The sequence below is a fragment of the Bubalus bubalis genome, chromosome 14, assembly GCF_019923935.1.
Source record: "Bubalus bubalis isolate 160015118507 breed Murrah chromosome 14, NDDB_SH_1, whole genome shotgun sequence".
Classification (NCBI taxonomy): Eukaryota; Metazoa; Chordata; class Mammalia; order Artiodactyla; family Bovidae; genus Bubalus; species Bubalus bubalis.
In genome coordinates, this window is record NC_059170.1 from 19,242,195 (window position 1) to 19,270,072 (window position 27,878).

At 44.0% G+C, this 27,878-nt stretch overlaps 1 protein-coding gene across 1 annotated transcript; it reads left to right on the forward strand.

Moving 5' to 3' along the window:
* Positions 1–715: 715 nt before the first annotated feature.
* On the forward strand, positions 716–27,837 carry EDEM2 (ER degradation enhancing alpha-mannosidase like protein 2). Its single transcript, XM_006048090.3, has 11 exons — positions 716–895; positions 1,130–1,240; positions 3,363–3,402; positions 5,935–6,040; positions 8,853–8,978; positions 11,355–11,566; positions 12,591–12,732; positions 15,425–15,549; positions 20,397–20,541; positions 24,331–24,452; positions 27,278–27,837. The coding sequence occupies exons 1-11, from the start codon at positions 789–791 to the stop codon at positions 27,776–27,778; spliced, it is 1,737 nt and encodes a 578-aa protein (XP_006048152.1). The 5' UTR covers positions 716–788; the 3' UTR covers positions 27,779–27,837.
* Positions 27,838–27,878: the final 41 nt, after the last annotated feature.

Here is a 27,878-nt window from a genome sequence, read left to right on the forward strand (position 1 = left end):
TGAGGAGGGGCAATGTTTTAAGGGCAGGGGATTAAGAGGTACAAACTGTTATGTATAAAATAAGTTACAAAGATCTATTTTACAACACAGGGAATATAGATGATATTTTATAGTAACTATAAATCGAGTATAACCCTTAAAGATTGTGAATCACTATACTGTAACATATAATATTATACATCAACCATACTTCAATAAAAATAATTATTTAAGAAAGCTTTAAAACATGCTGTCGCTGCTGCTGCTGCTGCTGCTAAGTCGCTTCAGTCGTGTCCGACTCTGTGCTACCCCATAGACGGCAGCCCACCAGGCTCCCCCGTCCCTGGGATTCTCCAGGCAAGAACACTGGAGTGGGTTGCCATTTCCTTCTCCAATGCATGAAAGTGAAAAGTCAAAGTGAAGTCGCTCAGTCGTGTCCGACTCTTCGCGACCCCATGGACTGCAGCCTACCAGGCTACTCCGTCCATGGGATTTTCCAGGCAAGAGTACTGGAGTGGGGTGCCATTGCCTTCTCCGATGCTGTTGCTAAAACATTAATTAATAATAGTAGCTATAACAGCCACTATCTTTAAGACACGTTCGCTTCAGAGACAATATATCCCAAGCTCTCTTTGCTTGCGTTCCATCGCCCATTGCATTCTGGGGCTTGTAGTCCGGAAGTGAGTGGCTGATTCATGGGCACGCAGGCGTAGTGTCGCAAACTCCCGGAAGAACCCGCTGGGGCTCGCAGGATGAGCGGGTGGTGGTGGCTGCTGCTGCAGCGGCGGCGCTGACAGGACACGAGCTCTATGCTTTTCCGGCTGCTCGTCCCGCTTGGCCTCCTGTGTGCACTGCTGCCCCTGCACCATGGTGCACCCGGCCCTGATGGCACCGCACCCGACCCCGCCCACTACAGGTGAAGTGGGGGGTCGAGCTCCCTGCCCTTCCATAGTTGGGAATAGGAAGCAAAGATTTGGTCCCGTCCCTCTTCCCTCCATCCCGGAACCCCCATCCTGACCTGCTGGGACCCAGCTTACTGGGCTCCTGGCAGAAACCAGGTGACAATTCCCACTTTCCGCCCTGTTTCTTGTCCTTCCCCTGCCTGGTTTCATTTGGTGACCCTCTGCCTTATTTCTCGTACCCTGCACAGGGAGCGAGTCAAAGCCATGTTCTACCACGCCTACGACAGCTACCTGGAGAATGCCTTTCCCTACGATGAGCTGCGGCCTCTCACCTGTGACGGGCAGGACACCTGGGGCAGGTAGTGCGAGGGGAGGAGCAAGGGGGAGGCTTGGGTCTAGCAGTCAGGTCCTAGGCCGGCGGGTCTGCTGGAACTGGTGGCTTCATGGTCTCCTCACGGGGTTCCAGAAAAAGCTCCTAGCCAGGGTGGGGTCGCATTCCCCTCAATTCAGGCCCACGGCCACCAGGATCCACCCAGCCTCCTGGAAATTTGTATCACAAGGTGGGAAAAGGCTGGGTTATCCTAGTGGGCTGGATCTCTGGGCTCTGGCCACAGCAGTAACAGACATCAGCTGTTGGGACTTGGGCAAATCTCTGGAGCCATAGGATGTGTGGAAGGGCTTCAAGAAGTCACAAGACCCAACCCCTTCATGTTGTTAGTAGTCAAACAGGCCCAGGAGGAGCTATAACTCTTCCAAAGGTGAAACTTCAGAGCCTTGGTAAGTGTAACTGAAATGCACTTCCTCTTTTATCCTCACATCCTTGACTGCTTCTTGAGATTTCAGCTCACACTGTCACCTTAGTGTCAGTTCCCTTAAATACCCATCCCCTACTAGTCAGTCTCACAAACACACTTTTTTATCTTCTTTGTAGCACTTCTCACTCTGATACTGTCGTTTTCACTTATCTGCTAGTTTGTGTTTCTCACTTCCACTAGAATAAAAATCTATGAAAAAAAAATCTGTGATATGGAATCCTCTGTCTTGGTCCTTGCTGAGTGAGTGAAGAATCATTGCATTTAGCGAAACTGACATTGATGAAACACTGTGCTAAGCATTTTCCTTGCCTCATCTCATGTAGTTAACATCCCTAGGCGTTAAGTGCTGTTATCTCCATTTTACAAATGAATATGCTAAGAACTGGAGAAATTAAGTAAAGTGAAAGTCGCTCAGTCGTGTCCAGCTCTTTGGGCCCCATGGGCTATGCAGTCCATGGAATTCTCCAGGCCAGAAGACTGGAGTGGGTAGCCTTTCCCTTCTCCAGGGGATCTTCCCAACCCAGGGATCGAACCCAGGTCTCCTGCATTGCAGGCAGATTCTTTACCAGCTGAGCCACACGGGAAGCCCAAGATACTGGAGTGGGTAGCCTATCCCTTCTCCAGCGGATCTTCCTGACCCAGGAATCGAACTGGGGTTTCCTGCATTGCAGGTGGATTCTTTACCAACTGAGCTATGAGGGAAGCCCCCAAAATTTGTTGGGTTGTTTTTTAGTTGAAAAAGTAATGCACGTGAATGGCAAATTTAAGCAGTACAATGTCATAATAAAATAAATATCTCCCATATGCTAGAACTCCAATCACTGTTAACTTTCTTGTGGGTCCTTCCAGAAATATTTTTGATTTATACCATCCTATAGATATGTATATATGTATCTTTCTAAATTAACTTTTTAAAAGTGTAACTTACATGAAATGCACCCACTTTAAGTGTGTAGCAACCACCATCATAGGATAGAGAACCATTTCTGTCACCCTGAAAAGATCCCTTATGGCCTTTTATAGTTAATCCCTCCACCACCACTGGCCCAAAAAACTGCTAATCTGCTTTCTGTATATATGTCTGTTTTTGACAATGCAGTTAGCACATATGACACTACCTATTCTGTAGCTTGTCTTTTTCATTGAACTAGATAATTTGAATATTTTCACATTAGCCCATAGAACTCTTGATAACAATCTTTTTGACAACCTCATAGTTTTGCACTGTTTGAATATATTACGATTTGGTTACTCACTCTTCAACTGGTGTAGATTTGGGTTATTTCTAGCTTTTTGCTGTTCTAAAAACAATACTGCCATACGTATTCTCAAGCCTACAGTTCTGTGCACTGTGAGATAAAGTCATAGATGTGGGAGGCCTATGCTGGGAGCTGCAATCTTATACTGCCTCCCTATGGTGGGGAATTCCAGAGAATATAGGCGATGTGTTTAAATACAGTCAGCTGCATCTGCCCACCTCCCAAGTGCCTTAAAAGGGTCAGAGGTTCCTGCCGATTTTCACTATGGCATCTCTTGTGACAGCAAGTGGGACTGGCAGAGGTATTGCTGTGCCTCACTTATTAGTTTCTGGGGTATCTGATCTGAGGCCTTGATATCTGGTGTTTGATTTTGTTGCTAAGCAGCTGATATTTTTGTCCTTTTACAGTTTTTCTCTGACTCTGATTGATGCTCTGGACACCTTGCTGGTAAGTGTCTCATCTATTCCTTTTTCTCTCCAACATTGCATAACCAATATTCTTCTTTTGGCAGCTTGGCTGTGGGTGAAAAGTGAATTCTTCACCTGGGCCTTTGAGTTTCATCTTTCACTTTGATCTTTTTAATTTGAGGGCAGTGGAAAGCCACTGGCATTTTTCAAGATGAGGACAGGAAATTAGATTTCTGTTTTGAGAAGATCACTGGCTACAATGTGTAAAAAGATTCATGCAATCATTTAACAAATATTTTTTGAGTAATTGTCTCATGCACTGTGCTCAGCCCTCTGGGGGAATGTAGGAATGAGTGAGGCTCCTGCCTGTGCAAAGATTCTCATCACATGGAAAGAAATAGATGCCTCAGAGTTGTGGGGATAAACTTAACTGGATTCTTTTGAAGGAAGAAGAGGTCAATTTCAGCTGGGGGAATCAAAAACTTTCTAGAGAAGGTAACATGTAGACGATTGAGGGTAAGTTGGATTTGTAAATGGAAAGACTTGGGGTGTGATTTCTAGTAGAGGGAACAGCATGTCTGAGGTTAGAAAATCAAGGAATAGTAGATACAGTTCTACTGAAGTGGATGAGATGAGGCTAGATGAACAATGAGAGACACAGAGGATAGATTAGGTCTCAATCATAGAGGGCTTTAAATTCTGAGATAGGATTATTTGGGTTGCAAGTGATAGATTTAGACAGGAAGGAAATTTACTGAGTCACATAGCTAAAAAGTCCAGGTAAAGACTGGCCTCAGACCCAGTTGGTTCCAGACAATATAAATAATGTCAGTAGGAATCTCTTTCTCTATCTCTTATTTCTGCCTCCTTTACTGGCTGTATTCTCAGGCTCTCCTTATGCTGACAGGGTAACCAATGGTAGCTCCAGACTCACATCCCACTCATTTAGTAACCTGTGTGGAAAGAATTAGTTATTTTTCATTAATTGCAATGACTGAGTCTCAGTGATCTGGCTTGGGTTACACATCTATCCCTGAACTAATCAGTTGACCAAGAGATTTAGTATGCTGACTGGTGTAGGTGAAGGAATGGAATCAGCTTCTTCAAATTATAAGAGTGACTGTGGAAGAAGGGTGATTCCTCAAGGGACAATTGGAGCAGTCATATCAGAATAAAAGGTATCGGGATTGCATTTGACTTACAGTTTAAACAAAAAGGGTTTAATTTTCTCAAGTAAAAGTAAATCTGAAGGTATTAATAATGTCTAGCATTGGGTCAGCTGCTTAACTGTGTCATCAGAAACCCATTGTCTTGGTATCCTTCCATTCTGCCATCGTTAGTATATTGACTTACATTCTTGTGCTTCGTACCTCATGGTCTAGGATGGCTGCCACAGCTCCAGAAATCAAGTCTGCTTTCAAAGTAGAAAGGAAAAGAGTAAAAGCCATGCCAATGGTGTCTTGTCTCTTTTTGTTAGGCCATTTCTGAGAAGTGCCCTTAGTAGACTGCAGCGCTTAGAACTGACTGGATAATACAGTCACCTCTAGTGGCAAATGAGGCTGAGAAACAAGTATGCCAATTTCTAGCTTCTATGGCTGGAAGCTACAAGTATAAAGAAGATTGGAAATCAGTGTTGGGTCAACTAACCTGCAGTATTTTCACCAGGATGAATATGACAAGGTTAAAAACAACAGATATCCACTGAAAATGTCAAACTAAGATTTCCTTATGTGGTCTACAGTCTTTATATTGGTTTCATTTAAATGAGTACATAGGATTCTTTTTTTTTTTTTTTTGTGGAAACTAGGGAGCTTTATTGGTTACATATTGTGCTGCAGAGCCAACAGACTGCATTAGAGCCAGAGGATACATGCAGACAGGCAGCTTCAACTATACACATGCACCCCAGGAGCCCTGAGTCACTGCTTATGGCTTTGCCCAGGTTTCCAGCGACAGGGTCTGGCCTCCTCAGTCCCGTGCTTGGAGCAGGAATGTAAGAGAGGCTGCTGCACCCAGCCTCCAAGGGGCAAGGGAGTGGCCAGAGGACCTGCCTGAGCGAGTAGGTGTAGACCGACACATTGATGTGTCCCCAGCGAGGGGGCCTATGAGGTAATAACAGTTTATTTGAGGGCTACTTCCCTAGCCCTCCCAATCTTTAAAATACAAAAAAAAAAAAAAAAAAAGTAGACTTTATTCTCTTAAAAATACATTCCATTCAGTACATGTTCTGAGCTGTGAAGCAGCAGGAAAATAGGGCCCCTTTCCTATGATCTTGGCTGTGAGGCTGTGAGAACCCTGTTCCCAACCTGGGGTACTTAAAAGGGAATCCCTAAAAGCAGCTCTTCCAAAGCTGGAACCAAAGAATTTACTAATGTCTTGATACTGGGTCTGTGTGATTTCCAGCTCTGAGTGTTTCCAGCTCTGAGTCTAGAACAGCAGTTCTAGAACAGAAATTGTAGGTCTTAAGTTGAAAAAGTGAGAGTCACACCAGCATAAGATCCTAGACTCTGATCTAGCATCTCCAGTGCCTACAAGCCTGGGAGCCTCACTCTCAGGTCTCTCTTTCCTACAGATTTTGGGGAATGTCTCAGAATTCCAAAGAGTGGTTGAAGTGCTCCAGGACAATGTGGACTTTGATATTGACGTGAATGCCTCTGTGTTTGAAACCAACATCCGAGGTGAGGGGTGCCTTCGAGGATCCTTGTAAGAAAGGAGACTGGAGTTTTGGCCTCCGTATAAACCAGGAGGTGGTAAATAGGATCTTAAGGGCCAGCCTTGCCAGGGCACTTGACTCAAAACAGATCGACAGAGCTCTTCCCTCCTGGGGGTGGGGTAGGGAGGTCTCAGGATCCCTCATCAGTTTTAGACATGAAAGTGAGCAGGAGACAGAGAAAAGACTGAAGAGAAACATGCCAGGATTACTCACATATTTAACATATACTTGGTACTAGGCTTTCAGCCAAGAGCAAGAAAGATGTAATCCTTGCCTTCTCATAGCTTATTGCCTAGGAAGCACTACCCATAGAACTTTCTGCACTGATGATGGAAATGTTTTATATCTCTGTTGTCCAGTCCAGTAGCCACATCTGAAACATGTTTGAAAGGGAAAGTGAAGTCGCTCAGTTGTGTCCAGCTCTTTGCGACTCTATGGACTATAGCCCGCCAGGCTCCTCCATCCATGGGATTTTCCAGGCAAGAATACTGGAATGGGTTGCCATTTCCATCTCCACGGGAAATGTGTTTACTGCAACTGTAGAACTGAATTTTTAATTTTATTGAATTTTAATGAATGCAAATTTAAATCATGGCATGTTTTTACTATTTGTTGTATTACATAGTGTGAGTCTTGGGTATTAGTTTCCAAACCTGGCTGCTGATCAGAAGCACCTGGGACCTTTTTAAAAGTTCAGCTGTCTAGACTCCACTCTAAATCTAATGAATTGGAATCTTTGGGTTGGGTCCTAGAGTCAGTATTTTTAGCAGGTGCCAATGAATCTTTTTTTTTAAATGATTCATTCCTTTTGTTGAGGTACATTTACATATACTGAAATGCACAGATTTATACATTTCAGTGAATTTTGATCCAATGATTCTTATGAAAGTAGTACAACCCTTCTTCTTGGTGAGCTTCTAGACCATTGGTGGCTTAACAGCCATCACCTCTGGATGATAGTTATATTTTTTCCTCCTCATTTTGCTCATCTTTATATGTTATGTGTAATGAAATTTGTATTACAGATATATAATTTTTTTAATTAAAAAAAGCAGAGGGACAGCATGGTATAAAATCCTGGTGTAGGGATCAGACCTGAGTTTGAGGCCATACTCAATGCTGTGTCCCAGAACTGCTGAGCCCAGATTGTCATCTATAAGTTAAGGTTGTCCTTAAGTCTCTGTTTCTGATACCCATGTAATTGTATCAGCCTTCTTTTGGTTGACATTTGCCCAGTATGTCTTTTTCTTCTCTTTTATTTTCTCTCTTGCTGAATTTTATGATTAGCTCTGTCTTTTGTAATTTACATAGTATGTTTATCCCTTCTGACAAAGCATTCAGTTCATTTACATTTACTGTAACTACTGATACATTTGCATTCATTTCTATAGTATTACTTTGTGCTGTTTGTCCCATTTTTCTCTCTACTCTTTATCTTTTTCTTTTCAATTTTATTTTTTTGGCTGTGCCATGTGGCATTTGAGGTCTTAGTTCCCCTGGCCAGGACTGAACCCACCCGCACCCCATGCAACAGAAGCATGGAGTTACCTAACCAAGGACAGCTGGGGAAGTCCCTCTTTTTTATGCCTTCTGTAGGTTGAGTTGTTTTCCCCCTCATCCCATTTTTCTTTACTAATCTAGAAAGTATGCAGTATATCTAGCTTATTAGTTTTCTTGGAAAATTTAACAAACATAGTCTAAAATTAATGAAGATCTTTATTCTTCTCCTGAATAATATAAAACCTGGCTCTGAGGATTATCTGTACCTGTATGCCTTAGTTATATATTTTAATTATTTCTTTTAAGCCATCCATATATTATTGTCATTCTATAGAATTGAAGGTTTAGATTTACTACTATTTGCCACTTTGGAACCATCTTTCCTTCTTGTATCACAGACCTTACATCTGTGGTCCCTTTCCTTTTATCTGAAAAACTTCCTTTTGAATGTCTTTTAGTGCAAGTGCATTCTTTCTCAGCTTTTCTTAGTAGGAAAATGTCATTATCTTACTGCCTTTGTTTGGCCTTTGAAGCAGGGAAACTGAAGCCCAAGGTCACCAGTTTCGCCATATTTCCAGATATGTAAACTTTAGGTCCTTTTTTATAAGTCCTAAATATTATGTAATAAATTGAAATAGAGAAATGAATAAAATGAAGGTAATAAGTATCTTTCCCTTCTTCTCCTGGAGATTGAGAGACAGTGACCAAGTACAGTGAGCATGGACTTTGGAGTCAGGCAGACTGGGCGACCCTGGGCAAATCTCTTTACCCCCCTGAACCTCAGTGTCTTTGAAGAGGGCACAAAATACCTGGTGTATGTGCGTGCATGCTAAGTTGCTTCAGTTGTGTCTGACTCTGTGCAACCCTATGGACTGTAGCCCACCAGGGTTCTCTGTCCATGGGGTTCTCCAGGCAAGCATACTGGATTGGGTTGCCATGCCCTCCTCCAGGGGATCTTCTTGACCCAGGGATCAAACCCGCATCTCTTATGTCTCCTGCGCTGGCAGGCAGGTTCCTTACCACTAGTGCCACCTGGGAAGTCCTGTTTGGTATACCCTAGGGACTAAAAGTGATAGTCGTTGTTTTTGTGACCTACCAAGAGGAAAAAAGACTTGGTGACCTTAACACTGTACCAATATGGGTGTTATGGACTCTTCTTTCCCTCGGTAGTTCTACCCGCTTCCCAGTGAACCACCGAACAGAGCATTGGGTTTAATTTGCACAAGGGAAAGACTGGTCCCTGGGAGTCTGACACTTGCTTTTTGTGCCATCTGTAGTGGTAGGAGGACTTCTGTCGGCTCACCTGCTATCAAAGAAGGCTGGGGTGGAAGTGGAGGCCGGATGGCCCTGCTCAGGGCCTCTCCTGAGGATGGCGGAGGAGGCAGCCCGGAAACTCCTCCCAGGTAAGACCCATGTCAAGACAGACCAGAGAGGAAGTCCAGGAGGTCCTGCTGCTCTTGCTGGAGAAGAGAGTGGCTGAATTATTATACCAGACACTTGGTATTTCTACCTTTCAGCGCCCACCATGGAAATCAGGGGAGTCCTGGGCATTTGGAGGGCTAGACTAGGATGGACAAGCTGACCTCATGACTGTGGGCAGGGAGCGTGGCGGCTGCAAGGCTCTTGCCCTTATTTGAGTGAGTGCTGTTGCCCCCTCCCAGGCCCACACAATGCTGGGATGAAAGGATTCCAGGTCTGAGCGTTTGCAACCCCAGATTCCAGATTCGGCTCTGCCAGCCAATCTCTTGACCCATATCTCTCCTTGGTTCAATTTCCCCATCTGTCAGATGACAGTCATGATTCCTTCCTCCCTCTGGGGAGACATAAAATGAGGTCAATGGAGAAAGTTCTTGGAGAACCTCAAACACCACTGAGACATGAGAGGGACTTGTTTTGTAGCTAAGCCATGTCCAGGGCTGCAGGCCAAGCCACAGTGTTTGTCTGGTGGGGCAGTAGCTGGGCTCGGCAGCATCAGCTGGACACTGTGTTCTCGTCAGGGTGTGGTGGAGGTTCTGAGTGCTGTTCACACCCAAACACATCACACTGTGCTTTCCACCAGCCTCTTGGCCATGTCACTTCTCCCCTTCACCCAGGACTTGCCTCTCATGCTTGGGGACGAGCTGAGGAGAATGAGCGATCCCAGTTCAGGCCCGCTCTCTCACAGCCTGCATGTCTCCTTAAAGCTTCATGTTCTGTGTGACTCATCCTTGGAGGAAGCTTTTCTTTGGCATTAATTTTTTTTTAATTGAGAAATATACATATTGCAAAGTACATGTTGAAGTCGGCACCCATGTTTCTACCACTCAGGTCAAGAAACAGGATTTAGTCACCCCCCTCTCTTTTTAAGACTGCCTGACTTCTCCGAGCTATCTCTTTGGGGCCTTCTTGGTGGTGACTTGAATCGTCCTTGCTTTCCATTCATGTCTGCCAGATAGCAAGTTTCTCCTCCTACAGTAGAGTTGCTGGGCCTTGTGGTTCTTGGAAGTTTTGTCAGCGTTGTTCACAGTTTGGTGACGCACAGGCTGCTCTGGGGTTGTTTGACCTTTCAGCCTGGAGAGGAAGTCTCTGCCTCTGGCTTGCTGTCTAGATCCTTGCCTGGAATCGGAAAGCGCTGGGGTGGGGTGGGCAGGGCAGTGGGCCTGTGGGGAGGGAGCAGGGAGCGGGCACGTGGCAGTCATTCTCATCTTAGTTCCATTTGGCTTGCTGTGTGACCTTTGAGTCACTTCTTTGCAAGCATGTCTTTTCCTACCTGTGAATTGAGGATTGGACTACAATCAGCAGGTTCATGGTTTATATCCTTTAAAAAAAAATAACATAGCCACTAGCTATCTATTTTACACATGGTAGTGTATCTGTGTCAATGCTAAGCTGCTGTATAGCACAGGGAGCTCAGCTCAGGGTTCTGTGATGACCTGGAGGGGTGGGGTGGGGGGAAGTGGGAGGGAAACCCAAGAGGGAAGGGATGTATGTATACGTATACCTGATTCACATTGTTGTACAGTAGAAGCTAAGACAACATTGTAAAGCACCTATGCACCAATTTAAAAAAAAGAAAGAAAAAAAAAATAGCCCCCAAGACTCTTTAGAGCAGGAATCCTGAACTGGCTCCTCTGAGTCTGCAGATACAGTTCATTTGTCAGAATGGTGTTTTAAGAAGTAGATGAATGGCTTCCTCATTGTGCAAACAGCCCCACCACTGCCTATGGCCTAAGCCCCACCTGCTTCACACTAAGTTACCTGCCTAGCCTCTGAAGGCACAGTATAAAATAAGTAAAAGTAGAGCTGCTCTAGGTACAGTGAGCATGCGTGCCAACCCGGAGCACAGCCTGCTGTTCATTCCCCTCCGCACCACAGGCAAGAGCCCGAGGCATGGGGAGCGGTGTTTGGCTCCAGTCGCGACACTTATCCTTCTCTGGCTCAGTCTCTAGCAGATCACCTAGGGCAGGGGTCCCCAAACCCCCGGCTGCTGACCGGTACTGGTGTGCAAGCTGATAGAAACCAGGCCACCCAGCAGGAGGTGAGTGGTGGGCAAGCGAGTGAAGCTTCATTTGCCACTTCCCATCAGCCCCCATCACTCACGTGACTGCCTGAAACATCCCCCTGCCCCAGTCTGTGGAAAAACTGTCTTCACAAAACGGTCCCTGGTGCCAAAAAGGTTGTGGACTGCGGACCTAGGGGACAAGAAGGAAGCACTGGCCAAAGCTTCAGGCTTTAGGCCTGTGTCCAACCATCTCCACCTCCCCATTCCTGTTTGGGGTCTTAATTTTGTGATCGTTCAGCCTTTCAGACCCCCACTGGCATGCCGTATGGCACGGTGAACCTACTTCATGGCGTGAACCCGGGAGAGACTCCTGTCACCTGTACGGCAGGCATCGGGACCTTCATTGTGGAATTTGCCACCCTCAGCAGCCTCACCGGTGACCCCGTGTTCGAAGACGTGGCCAGAGTGGCCCTGATGCGCCTCTGGGAGAGCCGGTCCGACATTGGGCTGGTAGGTCCCACAAGTTGGCCACCTTGGCCCGTGCTTACGCGGCTCAGGGCTCAGGGCTCTGAGCAACAAATTGCAGTTCAGCTGAAGGAAACGAAGGGTGACCTCAGGAGTGGTTCAAGACTTAGGCTAACAACACGGAAAGTAGATGAGACCTCCAGTTCCTGCTTTGGCACAGAGAGGAGGAGAGCATAAGAGCACATCCTTTACCAGGAAGGGGGGCTGTGACGAGCTCTGACTCCTTGAGCTTCTCTGATTTCTAGGGAGTGGGTCGCATGCTTCATGCCCCGACTCACTCAGTGACCTTAGATAATCAGCCTGTCTGGCCCTCATTTTTACATATTTTTGTGAAACTATGTTTCCTAGAACCAGAAAATATAAGAGACACTGAATGGCTATTCCATGAAAAAAAGATTCCTGGTCAGTTAAGTTTGGGAAATGTTATAAATAGTATCCTTTCTTTGAAGAGTTATAATGAACACAACAGCTTAAAGGTTATGAAAACCTCTGATAAATTCATCTGTTTAATTTTGCTTAACACAATGTTTCATAAACTTATTTGATACCAGGGCTTCCCTTCCTCTCCACACCTACTAACCCATGAAAAATGTGACCAGTCATCTCTGAGGTCGATTGCAGTTCCTAAACTGGATCATCCAGTGAAATTAATAGTAACTGAGCCAGAGCTGTCCAGGAAATAGCTCTGGATTTAGTCAGAATTGAGATTGAGTTCTGGCTTTACTCTGTTGAAACTGTGTGACCCTGGCCAAGTCACTCAACCTTTCTGATCCACAGTTACTTCAGTAGTAATATGACATACTTATACCTCCTCACTGAGTCATTATGACGGATGAAGACTGTGTTGTCTGAAAATGATTCAGGTAGGGGCATGTTTTATACAAATTCTGGTTCTAAGTCAGCTTGAAAGTGAAAGTTGTGTGAGGAATCCTTAACATTTCCTTAAGAGGGTGCTACTTTGGGGACCTCAAGTAGCTCCTTCCTTTGAGACCACGTGTCTTTCTCCTAGGTTGGTAACCACATCGACGTGCTCACTGGCAAATGGGTGGCCCAGGACGCAGGCATTGGGGCTGGTGTGGACTCCTACTTTGAGTACCTGGTGAAAGGAGCCATCCTGCTTCAGGATAAAAAGCTCATGGCCATGTTCCTAGGTAAAGAGGGCAGGGAAGGGGGGCTTTTCCTCTTGGTTTCCCCTGTTGAAATATCATTTATTTATAAACTTTCAATCACTCCCAAGTGCCTGCCTACACTGGAGAAGGCAATGGCACCCCATTCCAGTACTCTTGCCTGGAAAATCCCATGGACGGAGGAGCCTGGTGGGCTGCAGTCCATGGGGTCGCTGAGGGTCGGACACAACTGAGCAACTTCACTTTCACTTTTCACTTTCATGCATTGGAGAAGGAAATGGCAACCCACTCCAGTGTTCTTGTCTGCAGAATCCCAGGGACCGGGGAGCCTGGTGGGCTGCCGTCTATGGGGTCGCACAGAGTCGGACACGACTGAAGCAACTTAGCAGCAGCAGCAGCCTGCCTACACAATTAGTTCTGCGTACCGGAGTCTGCATTCAAAACTACCGTGGACTCACACTGCCCACTTGAGGCCCCTCACACCTCTTCATGCTGTCCTGCGAGAGCCCAGCTGAACCGTGCTGCCTGCAGGCGGCCCTGGATTATTTTTTTATTTCCTGGCTGTTGCACATACTGTGTTTCCTTTGCCTTGAATGCTTTTTTTCCTGCTATTATGTGTTCAAATTCTGTTCACCCTTTACGGCTCAGCTTAAATGTCATTATGTCCAGGAAATAGCCTGATGCTTCCTCAGTAAAATTTAGGACCTTCAGCATCTTTTTTTTACCATCAGCTGTCATCACAAGGTACAGCTCTACCAGCTGAGTGCAACATCCAGGCTTTATTCATCTTTGTACTTCCCACAGTGCTTTGCAGGAAGTAGCTAGCAGATGAATGTCTGTTGAATAGAAACATTTTACCCTCCAGCCCCTTAGACACTAGCAATAATGATACTGAGGAATTATTGGGCACCTAGTAATAATTATGGCTACCATTCATTTATCCAGCAAATATTTTTTGGGTACCATTGATATATCAACTGCAGTGCCAAGCACTGAACATGGACTGTTTCTTTTAATCCTTACAACACTGAGATTGTCTTATTTATTTGGATGTGTTTTTGGTACTTCAGTCAGATAATGTTTTGTTTTAATTTTAAATATCTGCTTTTTTAAAAAATATTTATTTGACCGCATTGGATCTTAGTTTCAGCCTGCAGGATCTTTGTTGCATCATGAGGGATCTTTCATTGAGGTGCATGGACTCTCTAGTTGTGGTGTTCAGGCCTAGTTGCTCTGTGGCATGTGGGATCTTAGTTCCCTGACCAGTGATTAAACGTCTGTCTCCTGCATTGCAAGGCAAATTCTTAACCAGCAGACCACCAGGGAAGTCCCCAGATAATTTTTATTGTGCATATATATTATGTACTATCTTCATGTTGGGGATCCTGCAATCAACAAAACAAAGTCCTAACTCATGGCTTTACACTCTAGGGGTTGTTATAAGTTCAAGTTGCCACTGGAATGCAAGCTCCCTCAGGGTTGAACTTTGATTTGTTTGCCACTCCCTAGATATCTGGAACCTAGATGGTTTAGTCCCTAAGTCGTGTCCGACTCTTGCGACCCCATAGACTGTAGCCCACCAGGCTCCTCTGTCCATGAGATTTTCCAGGCAAGAATACTGGAGTGGGTTGCCATTTCCCTCTCCAGGGGATCTTCCCAACCCAGGAACCTAGAGGTGCTCAGTAAATACTGTTGAGTGAACAAATGACTGCATAATCCCATGAGATGTATAACATTACTTAAGACTGAGGCTTAAATCTGAAAAAGAGTGGACATATGTATATGTGACAGATTTTATTTTCTTGGGCTCCAAAATCACTATGGATGGTGACTGCAGCCATGAAATGAAAAGACACTTGCCCCTTGGAAGGAAAGCTATGACAAGCCTAGACAGGGTATTAAAAAGCAAAGATATCACTTTGCTGACGAAGGTCCATATAGTCAAAGCTATAGTTTTTCCAGTAGTCACGTACAGATGCAAGAGTTGGACTGTAAAGAAGGCTGAGTGCTGAAGAATCCGTGCCTTTGAATTGTAGTGCTGGAGAAGACGCTTGAGAGTCCTCTGGACTGCAAGGAGATCAAATTAGTCAATCCTAAAGGAAATCAAACCTGAATATTTATTGGAGGGATTGAAGCTGAAGCTCCAATACTTTGGTCACCTGATGCGAAGAGCCAACTCACTGGAAAAAACCTTGATGCTGGGAAAGATTGCAGACTAAAGGAGAAGAGGGAGGCAGAAGATGAGATGGTTAGATAGCATGGCCATGAATTTGAGCAAACTCCGGAAGATAGTGAAGGTCATGGAGGCCTGGCGTGCTGCAGTTCATGGAATCACAAAGACTCAGACAGCTTAGCAATTGAACAACAGCAAAACTGTTGACTTTATGGTATACCTGAAACTAACACAACATTGTAAATCAACTGCACTCTACTAAAAATATTTTTAATTAAATTAAAAACCAAAAACTGAAGCTTAAGAGGGGAAAAACTTGCCCCAGGGTCACAGCTAGCAAGTAGCAGGGCTGGAGCTGAAATTTGAACCTGGAAGTTAGACTCCAGAATCCACACTCCTTCATCTATCTCCTTGCATCCTTGTCTACTTTGAGGCTGGGTCACCCGAGGGTCTTTCAAATGTTTAAATCCATCCCCCAGTTGCCAAAGCCTACCTTCTGTGTCCCTCATCATTGACATGTCCATTGTCTTACTTCTTCTGCAGAATATAACAAAGCCATTCGGAATTACACCCGCTTCGATGACTGGTACCTATGGGTGCAGATGTACAAGGGGACTGTGTCCATGCCAGTCTTCCAGTCTCTGGAGGCCTACTGGCCTGGTCTTCAGGTAGGAGCAATCAGAGAGGGTGGTCCTTTTTCTATGGAACGGGCAAAGCAAGCTCATTCTGATGTGTAATCAAAAGCACTTGAGTATGTTTTATTGGAGGGGTGGGTTGGGGAGGGAAGAGAGGCTTAGAGTGAGTCAGACAGATTTAAAAGTTCTGCCAGACTGAGTTTTTCAGGGGGAGCTTTCAGGTGTCAGGAACTGTGGAATGTTGTACCATTTAAAGTACACAGTGTCTTTTCTGGGTTGGGCGGTCATAGCCATTGGCAATGACCATTTCTCCATTGGACATTTCTGTCACATATCCTCATTCTTGACAGCTGGCCTAAGAAGGGTGTGAATGCATCTGGGGCCACTCTGCTGTCATCATTGTGTCTTCCCATTACATGGTCTGATAGCATTGCAGTGGGAAGGGATCTTAGAGCCCATCTAATCCATCCTGTGGGTGTCTTCAAATATTTAAAATTTTTTTATAAGCTGTAAATATTTTAAAATACTTTATATTTAAAATATTTTTATAAACTTTTTTTTTAGCCTTAAGTTAAAAAAAGGTTAGAACATGTAGGGGCTTCCCTGATGGCTCAGATGGTAAAGAATCTGCCTGAAATGCAGGAGACCTGGGTTCGAACCCTGGATTGGGAAGATCCCCTGGAGAAGGGAATGGCTACCCACCCCAGTATTCTTGCCTGGAGAATTCCATGGACAGAGGAGCCTGGCAAGCTACAGTCCATGGGGTCGCAAAGAGTCGGACACATAGATGGTAGTAAATTTTTTCAGCATAAAAAGAAATGCCCCCCAAAAGAGGAATACAGTGATAAATAAGTCTCAAGCCCCCACCCTCAGATTCTCTCTCCAAGCCAGCCCTTATTGCCAGTTTTCTGTACCTCTTTCCAGAAATCCATATACATAGATATGTATATATTTATGGCCCCTTTTTTCCTTTATATAAATTGGGGTATTTTATTACTTTTCACTGACTGTCTTGGAGATCATTCTTTACTGATACATATAGATCAATTTTACTTTTTTAAACAGTTGCATATATTCCATTGAATAGATGTAGCATCATTTATTTAACTAGTTCCCCATTATATACTTTTAGCCAACCCTTTCATTTTACAGATGGGGAAAGAAGCTCCTAGAGAACTTGTGGATAATATTGAATATTGGTCCAGGTCTTCTAAGATCTTCAAATTTTATTACTGGAGTATCCCCTAAAAGGATTTAAAAAAATTATAGTGTCCCTTGCATGTTTTTAATCTTATGAATTTAAATAGTGGCATACCATTCCTTTTTCTCCTCCAACTCATATTTCCATTCTACTACCTCAATAGGATTTTATCCTAATTATAATTTTATGCTGAAAGCATTTTATTGGACACCCTATATATGTCTCTGTGACAAAATTTATTCATATGTAGAAATTTAAAATGTTTTAAAATTTCCCATGCCCACAGGCTCTGAGTGTTTATTTTCTTCTGGATTTAGTTATCATTAGTATGTAAATGATTAAAACAACATTTATAGCTTACAATTTTTGATGACTATTAACCTGAAAGCAACTTAATTGGAGGTTCGTTTCTTAATGAGATTTTGGGGGCTTTTTAAAATTTTAAGTAGTTCATGTATTTGTGCATGAAGAATGTTGTTGTTTCAGTTGCTCAGTCATGTCCGACTCTTTTGCAACCCAAATGTGCTAAAATGGGGCACAGTTACACATCAATTTTACTCCTGCTTTTCACCTTTTTTAAATATAAGTGCTGAGGAGCCTGAGCACATAAATAAATAGATGGATGGAAGGAGTTTGATAATTGCAGTATCATTCAGTTCTTTGAAATCATTGAGTTAATAGATTGAACTGTATAAAATTGCCAGCATTCAACCATTTTTTGACCTGAAGAAGTAGCAATATTATATTGTTCAAAGAAAATCACATAATGATCTGTCATCAAAAATTATTTTTAATGATGTCTCTGCTGACAACTTGACCAGTTCCTCTCTCCATTTTTTGAAAGCAAAGAATTGAAAGCCATCTGATTTGCAGAAGGATTTGTTACCCAGTGGTTAGAGTCGTTCATTTTTCTTAACACCTAAGCTAATATTTTTTGTTTTTGTTTTTCATTACACTAATATTTTAAATTTAACCTAGTTGAGTGTTCAGTGTCCCACAGGATGGTTGGAGATTGTTGGTGGGTGCACCTTGCTTTTGTCAAGTGGTAGAAGGACAGTTGTGAAAGAGACAGAATGGGTAGCCTGCCTTTGTGTTGGTGATACATTTTAGAAAAGTTGAGGATCTGGAAATCTATTTCCTTAAAACCATTTGTGACTACATTCCCCTTAAAAAACCAGCTTGTACCAGCCATCCATATAACTGATCACACCTATTGACTTTGCATGATTTTATTTCTGTGCATATTTTCCAAGAAAATAATTGATCAGGGAAAGATGCAACTCATATATGGGTATTTCTAGCAGCAAAGTTTATGACAAAGAAAAACTGGAAATGATCCAAACATCTAGTAATGAAAGAAAAATAAATGTATTTTTTTTCCTTTTTTTAAATTGTGGCAAAATTCACACATCATAAAATTTACCATCTTAATCCTTTTAAGTGTACAGTTCGATGGAATTTATATTCATGTTGTTATGCAGACCACCATCCATCCCCATAACTCTTTTCATCTTGTAAAACTAAAACTCTACACCTTTTAAACACTAACTCTCCATTCTGTCTTTCCCAAGCCTCTTGACAACCAGCATTATAACTTCTATCTTTATGATTTTGACTACTCCAGGTATCATATCAGTGGAATCACATGGTATTTGTTTTCTTGTGACTGGCTTATTTCATTTAGCATAATGTCAAGTTTCATGCTTGTAACCTATATCAGAAATTCCTTCTTTTTTAGGCTCAATAATATTCCTTTGTGAGTATATATCACACTTTGCCATCCCAGTTTGTATAGGATTTGTGTGCTTTGTGTGTGGTACTTTTCCTGCTTTGAGAAAGGTTTCTGGGGTTATTTCTCTGTGAGGTTATAATAACACGAATAGCTAACATTTAGCTGACAGTTTGGTACATAGAGGTGATAAATATTTATGAAAGAATGATTTATGTGTTGGGCATTTTACACAGAATCATCATAGCCCATTGAGGTGATGTTCCATAGATGAAGAAAGAAGGACATTAAATTTGTTCATATCTTCAACAGATATTTGGGTGCCTTCATGAAGTTCATAGAGAGCGAAACACAAAGAAAAACTTAGACAAATTCATAAAGTAATAAGTTGCAATTAAGGAAACAAGAGGCTAAAAGAGAGAATATTAGATGGGGACTTACTTTAGATAAGAAGGACTCTCAGAAGTGGTGATGTTGAAGCTGATATGTGAAGAAGTAGGGGTGGGGGTGATATTCCAGGCAGAGGAAACATGATGTGTGAAGGTCTTGGAGGCAGGAAGGAGTCAGGTGTTTATCAGAGACAAAAGCAGGATGGCCACAGTCCAAGGAAGGAAAAGAACAGTTAATGGAAAGTCAGCAGTGGCCAGATCGCACAGGGCCTTGAGGGCCATGGTGGCATCTTGACCTCATGCTGAGTCTGGTCAGCATAAGCTCTGAGTAAGACAGTTACTCTGGCAGTACTGGGGAGAGTGGACTAGAGAAGACAAGTCATAGAACCGGTCAGTGAGAAGGCCTTTGAGGTCATCTCAGTGCAAGATGCTAGTGAACAAGCGGTGGCTCTGGAGATAAGGAGAGAAAAATCTTGATGTTTTAGAGAGAGGGAATTGATGGGTGTTGCTGGTAGAATGGATGTAAGGGTTGGGGAAGAAGGAAGAGCCAAGGATGACCCCCAGCTATCTAGCCAGAGTGGAATCAGTGGAAGGTGGTGCCATTTACTGAAAAGGGAGAGAGGTGAGAGTAGAGATGCAAATTTGTGAGAGAGTGAGGGAACCAAGAATTTAGCCTGGAAAATGTCATTTGTTCTATCCCTGAGACATCCAGTGGAGATGTCAGGAAGGTCAGCTGCTTCCCTGTGAGCTTATATTAATATGAATAGCTACTTAGAAGCACTTAGTAAAATGACAAGCACCTACATCCTCTGACTCAGCAATCCTAATTCTGGAAATGTATCTTACAGATACACTTCACATGTTTGAGGTGACCTAAGTACAGGGTTATTTCTTGTAGCATTGATTATTATAGCAAACAGCAAAAGATTGGAAGCAAGTCAACTAACTATCAATAAGGAGCTAATTAAATTGTGATCCAAGCAGTGGGATACTTACTATGCAACTGTATAAATAGGAGGAGGGAGATGTACTTACTTGGAAAAATTGAGTTGTATTGTTAAATGAATAAAGGAAACTGCAGAACAGTATATTGAGTAAGCTGTATTTCATGTAGGGGAAGTAATATATACTCATACACCTTTGCTTATGTTACAAACTAATGCAAAATGATTACGTTCTGGGGTATAGGGTAGGAGTGAAACTTAGTATAATCAATCTTTTTCTTATTAGAATTTCAAATCAGATGGCTGACTTACCTATTTAACTATTAGTAGCCAGTATTGACTGAGCAAGTACTGATGGGCAGGGACTTTGTATACACCCTGTGTCCCTTACAGCAAAATAAAATATACATTATAATTGCGCATTGTACATGAGGCTCAGAGAAGTTAAGTATCTGATTTGAGGTTGCAGAGTGAGTAAATGGCCAACTCCGGGTTTGATCACAGGTCTTGAGCTCCAAAGCCTTTGCCTCCTCTTTCCCCCAAGGGTGCGTGTGAGGTTCTGTATGTGGGTTTCCTGCCTGGTGGCTGCTTTCTTGACAACCAGTTCTCTCCTGCAGAGCCTCATTGGGGACATTGACAATGCCATGAGGACCTTCCTCAACTACTACACCATCTGGAAGCAGTTTGGGGGGCTCCCAGAATTCTACAACATTCCTCAGGGATATACAGTGGAGAAGCGAGAGGGCTACCCGCTTCGGCCAGGTAAGCAGCATCTCTGGCCCATGGCCAGCTCACAGCCTCCAATTCTCCGAACCCCAAGCCCTCAACATCTCTATGAGGTTCCATGCCTCACAAATGCTCACAGCTCCATTTTTTCCCCCCATCTGCTTCTTCCAGTGACTCTGGGTGGTTTTCCTGCTAGGAATTCTATATCCGTTTTATTTTCAGAGAAGGAAATGGAAGCCTGGTTGGTTGCAATGGCTTCCCCAAGGCTGTTAGGTGTAGGAGCTAGGACTGGAACCCAGGTCTCCTCATTACATCTTATGCTCTTTCAAACTTGGACAAGCAAGTGAGATGGACAAAGCCAGGTTGATGCCTTTTGAGTTCCTGCCATTGGGATTTTGGACGCATAGGCAATCTTAATCATAAGTCAATGGATCAGGTCAGATAAACTGTGCATCTGTGGAATGTTGGGACTTTAGGAATGGACTTTAGGAGTGAATTATCTCTTGTCCTCCACCTCCTCATTTGCAGCTCAGTCCTCAAGATGTAGAGAAGGAAGGGCTCACACACTTGATAATTCTCTTACGTTCTTTTCCAGCTCCTATCTTCTGATTCATGGAAGGAAAGTTAAACATTACAAGGAGGGGAAAGGAAAGGGGGGCAGAGGAAGGAAGCTGAGTCAGCAACAGTCACCCTGCCCCCTACCCCAAAATAGCTTATGTTCCCATTGTTTTTGACTCCTCCCACCTGAATGCCTTTTAACTGTGGGATGGGCCTTCTAGTGGCTTCTGCCCATTCTGCCCTTCTTTACCCCACTTCCTTCCTCCTCTGACGTGCTAATCTTCTCAATCATTGTTCTAAGAATCTTGGAGAAGCAACAGAAGTGGGAATAAAACAGCAACTGGAAAGAGCAAATTAGTCATTTTTGACTCCTTGGAGGCTGCTGTTTTTACTATTGCTCATGCATTTATTCTCATAGCTTTTTTTTAACATAAAATGGTCAGATTGTATTGATGCCATGTTACTACTAAATAGGATGAAGACAGAGTTTGGGACTAAATGTGAGACCTAGGCTTGTACATTCTCAAAGATAGAGGGAACCTGAGAGGTCTTCTAATCCAGTGGCCCCAACCTTTTTGGCACCATGCATCAGTTTCGTGGAAGACAATTTTTCCATAGACCAAGGTTGGGGGAGGGATGGTTTGGGGATGGTTCAAGTGTATTACATTTATTGTGCACTTTATTCTATTATTATTACATCAGCTCCACCTCAGATCATTGGGCATTAGATCCCAGGGGTTGGGGACTCCTGTTTCTAATTGATATCCCCCTGCAATAGCCCCATCATGTAGTTATCTCGTGTCTTTGGTTACCAACAATGACAGAAGGCTCACTACTTACAGAGGCAATGTGTTTTATTTGCAGGATAGGCTGACAGGAAGGCTCAGTGGAAAGTAAGGCACCACAGCCAGGAATCCAGAAATGCCTTAGACCAGTCACTCTTCCTACCCCAAACAATAGCAAATGGGAAATAAGGGACTCTTCTATAATTAGGTTGGCCAGTGCCGATGCTCTGGTGCATGCTTCTGTCCAGCAGTGTTGGAGCACAGAACCTAGCCTAAAAGTCTCTGAAGGCCTTCACCTTCACCTAAGTCCAAGTCTAAACCTTGGGCTCTCACCCTCTTCCAGAGAGTTGACCAGATACACCGGAAGTTAAAGCAGTCACTAGCAGGCGCAGGCCTATGTGTTAGGAAGAGAAAACAAGAAACAAGATGCTTGGCCCTGGGTGCACTGAGCCAGACAGCTGCGAGAAGCATAAGGGGAGGCTTCCCACGAGGGCACCATCTTTTCCATCTCTGAACACACACAGTGTGTTCATCTACCAGTAAATGTACCCCCATCTATGCTTAGAATATGAGCAATTAGATTAGTAAGTGTCCACAAGCCTGTGGGTTAAAGGGAGGGAGAAGTAGGAGAACACTAGGGAGATCGGCAGCGGTATTTTCTCCCAAAATAAGAAACAGATGGGACTTCCCTGGCCGCCCAGTGGTTAGGACTCTGTACTTACAATGCAGGAAGCCTGGGTTTGATCCCAGGTCAGGGAACTAGGATCCCACATGCTGTGTGGCATGGCTTTAAAAAAAAAGAAATTGAATATAAAACAATTCTGATGTCTTCTCAACTCTGCCAAAATGAAATGGAATAATAATTCCTATTGAAACAAACTCTATAAAGCCAATGTGTTTAATTCCTTGAATTACACATACAAATGTTCAAGGGACTTCCCTGGTGGTCCAGTGGTTAAGACTCTGCGTTTACATGGCAGGGGGCACAGATTTGATCTGTGGTCAGGAAACTGAGATCCTGCATGCCATGGCCAGAAAAAAAACAAAACCAGAAATAGAATTTACAGTAATAAATCATTAGGGAAAAAAGTACTCATCAGGAGTCAGGAGGAAATAGGAAGCAGAACATGAGGAGGAGAGGCTGTGTAGGGAGAGGAGAAGAGTACTTTCCTGTCCGAGTAAAGACAGGTGAAGAAGTAGCAAAGTCTGTGGAGCTGTAGCTTCTACCCACCGAGCCCACCCCAGAAGTCACATCTTTTCCGTAACAGCCTTCGAGATATCTGAAAGCAACAAACACATTGTGCTGGGTTTTCTTTTCTCCAGATAAATAGTCCCATCTAGTCCAGCTCCTGTTGGCTATTTGGCTAATATTCATCTTATGATGGGGCTCATGTCTGAATGTCAGATTCCAATTGTGTAGAATAAGGCAAGACTGTTGCCTTGTTCTGGGCACAGTGAACTGATGGCTGGATCTTTGCTAGATTGTAAGTTGATTCTTGAATATCTTAACCTTCATCTTTTTGCCCATCCCATCTTGGAAAGGGCCTTATAATGACAGAGTCATACTCTTTGAAGCTTTAGGATCAGTTAGGCTATAAGTGGCAGAGAAAAAATAGTAGCTTAATTAAAATAGAAATTTATTTTGGGGGGACTTCCCTAGCGGTCCAGTGGTTAAGACTCCTAGCTTCTAATGCAAGGGGCCTGGGTTCAATCCCTGGTGGGGAAACTAAGATGCCATACCATGTGGTCAAAAGAAAAACAGGAAATTTTAACTTGTTCTCTGATTTTCCGGCCTTATGTGGTACTCTTTGGTGTCAGTTCAGTTCAGTTCAGTCGCTCAGTCGTGTCTGACTCTTTGCGACCCCATGAATCGCAGCACGCCAGGCCTCCCTGTCCATCACCAATTCCCGGAGTTCACCCAGACCCACATCCATCGAGTCAGTGATGCCATCCAGCCATCTCATCCTCTGTCGTCCCCTTCTCCTCCTGCCCCCAATCCCTCCCAGCATCAGAGTCTTTTCCAATGACTCAACTCTTCACATGAAGTGGCCAAAGTACTGGAGTTTCAGCTTTAGCATCATTCCTTCCAAAGAAATCCCACACCTGCCTGCTGGGAATAGTTGTTAATCTGGGGAGCCTTGTGCTTGAGTAAAGTTAGCGATTCTGTTACTAAGGAAGAAGGAGGGAACAGATATTGGGAGGTGGGCAGCAGCCCCTTCCCCCTTCTGTATCCCAGAACCTGGCTGCCTGTCTCTCCCTTGGGATGGGAATCCATGATCCATTTTAATGCTGGTCTTCACTAAGCCTCAGATTGTATGTGGATTGGCTCTGAAGATTCAATTCAAGGGAGTTGCCCCCGTTCCCCCTAGTTGGGACCCTGTGGACACAGTAAGGAGGGGAGGAGTCTCTCACTGCTCCAGGCAGGCTCCTAGCCTTCCCTGCCCAGCCACTGGATGAGAAGGGTCCACTTTGAACTTTGCAGAACTCATTGAGAGTGCCATGTACCTCTACCGTGCCACGGGGGATCCCACCCTCTTAGAACTCGGAAGAGATGCTGTGGAATCCATCGAGAAAATCAGCAAGGTGGAGTGTGGATTTGCCACAGTAAGTGTTTCCACGGGCCCAAGAATTGGGAAATGTCTCCCCCTGCCACTAAAGAGCCTCTGGAATTATTATATATTAACACTGGAAGGACTCTTAAAGGTGTAAGTAGTGTCTTTATTTTATAGACGGGGCAGCTGAGGAACAGAAGCGAGCCTGGCTAAAGGTCACAAAGCAGGTAGAGGTGGAGCTAGGATTCGTTCCCAGGGGTCTAGACTCCATGCCCTTGGCCTTCTCCCTACTTCAGAGACCTTCTAGCTATCTGAATAGGCTACTTTGCAAAGAAGTGTTTTGTGAAACATTTTGTGAAAAGGCCTATAAAATGGATTTTAGAAGGGAATTACAGTCCCATAGCCTTATTTGCAGGGAAACCTGATGGCTCAGCAGTAAAGAATCCGGTTGCAATGCAGAAGACACAGGAAATGTGGGTTTAATCCTTGGGTCAGGAAGATCCCCTGGAGGAGAAAATAGCAACCCACTCCTGTCTTCTTGCCTGGAAAAATTCCCATGGACAGAGGAGTCTGGCTGCCTGCAGTCCATGGGGTCACAAAGAGTTGAACATGATGGAGCAGCTAAGCACACATGCACACACACATGCACACAGCCTTATTTGCGGGCTTCCCTGGTGGCTCAGTAGCAAAGAATCCCTCTGCCAAACAGGAGATGTGGGTTCAATCCCTGAGTTGGGAAGATCCCCTAGAGAAGGAAATGACAACCCAATATTCTTGCTTGGAGAATCCCATGGACTGAGGGGCCTGACTGGCTACAGTCAATGGGGTTGCAGAAGAGTTGGATACAACTTAGCGACTGAAAAACAACAACAATAAGCCTTATTTGCAAACCCAAGGATCCTTAATGAAACAGCCTTACTGGTCTCATGGATATTTACTGAATGTCTTTAATGGGCCAGGTGCTGTGCTAGACTGAGGATTATAGCAATGAAGAAAGACCAAGCCCCTGAGCTGACATTTTAGTGGAAAAAACAGTGAATGTGTATCTAGGAGACAGAAAGGAGGCCATTGAGGCTGGAGGTGGGTGAGCAAGGGGGAAAGCGGGAGAAGATACATCCCCAGAAGTAGGCAGGGGCTAGATCACATAGGGCTTTGTATTAGCCATGAGGAAGAGCTGGGATTTCATTCTGCTGGGAAGGAGAAGCCTTGGTAGGATTTATAGCAGAGCAGTGATGTGCTATATTTTAGAAAGATCACTCTGGCCCCTCTGTGCAGAATGGATCAAAAGGGTCAAGGAGGAGAGCCATATCACATCCTTAGAGGACCCAAGCAGGCAAGATAGAAATAAACAGTGGTTGCAGACATGTAAAAACCAGATGTTGAAGCAAATAGTCTGGAAGGAAATTCACCAAAAAGCCTACAGAGGTTTTTTTAGGGTATGGAATTAAAAACAATCAAATCAGAAAAAACTCTTCCTTTTCAAAAAGTTGTAATTGATTATATTCTATGAGTAAAACATAGGTGCATATTTTTAAAGAGAAGACCTGTATGTAGGAGAAATATAAAGCAACGATGTGCTTTAATTTCTAGTATGTTGTATTTTGTGAAAAGCCAAAGTGGATGAGCTCAGTGGGGCCTTAGAACTCTTGACTTATTTCCATAAAAGTGAAGTCTTTTGGAGCCCTGCCAAGGCGAATGATGGGAATAGGCATCTGACTCCTTGGCCTTTGGGAAATAGGACAAAAGAATAATAATTCCTGGTACATCAAGTCCATATTTTAGTCACATTTTTTGGGTATAAAATAGATGTCTACTGAGAACTAGTTTTGTTTAAGAAAATGCATTGCTAATTCTAAAATAAATACTTATTTTAGAAACTAAAATAAATGTTTGTAGCAAGTAAACCTACTCATCCCCTACTATAAACTCAGTATGAATTTTTCTTTGTAAAGACTTCTAATCAGTTGTGTACAAGAGCAAAAAACTTGGTAACCATCTTAATGTCCAATAAGTAAATGATGCTACATTTTTACATCATTAAGAGGTGTAAACATTAGATCAATGTTTGGAGTCACAAAAGGATAGGATAAAGGGGCTAGGATATTGGTGCATCATGTAGGGGGACCAAGAAAGACAGTTCTGATGAGGCAGCATTTGAGCAGAGACCTGCAGGAAGTGAAGGAGGGGGAAGATACCTGAAGGAAGGTGGCGCCACGCTTCAGGAACACCACTGAAAAGAACTGGGCCAGGCGTGAGCATGTTCACAGAATAGAAAAGCTGAGTGGCTGGACCTGCGAGAGCCACAGAAAGAGCAGGAAAAAGATGAGGTCAGCAAGGAGCAGGAGCCAGATCAGCAAACACCTGTTAGGCCATGATAAGGACTTTGACTTTAGTTTGCGGGAAATGGGATGTTAATAGAGGGTTTTCCATAGAGGATTGACAGGTAAGACTTAAGATAAAAATATCCTTGAGCATAGCGTTTCCCAGGTGGTTCCGTGGTAAAGAATCTGCCTGCCAAGCAGGAGATACAGGTTCGATCCATGAGTCAGGAAGATCCCCTGGAGAAGGAAATGGCACTCCAGTATTCTTGCCTAGGAAATCCCATGGACAGAGGAGCCTGGCAGGCTACAGTCCATGGGGTTGCAAAGAGTAGGATACAACTTAGCAACTAAACAACAACCACCAATCCTTTAGGCTAAGAATGGAAGAAGGAAGCCCAGTTGAAAATTGTGATAAGCTTGGTGAGATGACGTTAAGCGATTTGCTCAAAGATCCGTAGCCGCCTAGTGGCAGGAAGGCCTGATGGGGTCCCCCCACCCCGGACCCTTTCTCCTGCTCTGATGCTAGTCTGACTTACTTCCCTCTTCCACGTGGCAGATCAAAGATCTGCGGGACCACAAGCTTGACAACCGCATGGAGTCTTTCTTCCTGGCCGAGACTGTGAAATACCTCTACCTGCTGTTTGATCCGGACAACTTTATCCACAACAACGGCTCCACCTTCGATGCGGTAATCACCCCCTATGGGGAGTGCGTCTTGGGGGCTGGGGGTTATATCTTCAACACAGAAGCACACCCCATCGACCCCGCTGCCCTGCACTGTTGCCGGAGGCTGAAGGAAGAACAGTGGGAAGTGGAAGATTTGATGAGGGAATTCTACTCTCTCAAACGGAAAAGGTCGAGATTTCAGAAGAAAACTATGAGCTCGGGGCCATGGGAACCCCCAACAGGGCCCGGAACTTTCTCCTCCCCTGAAAACCATGAGCAGGCAAGGGAAAAGAAGCCTGCCAAGCAGAAAATCCCACTTCTCAGCTGCCCTAGTCAGCCTTTTACCTCGAAGCTGGCATTACTGGGACAGGTTTTCCTAGATTCCTCATAACCACTGGATGATATTTTGTTTTTGAAACTGAACTGTAACAATAAATTGGCTTTTGATGATCGTGGTTTTCTATTTTACAAATTGGGTTGTTTCATGAGAT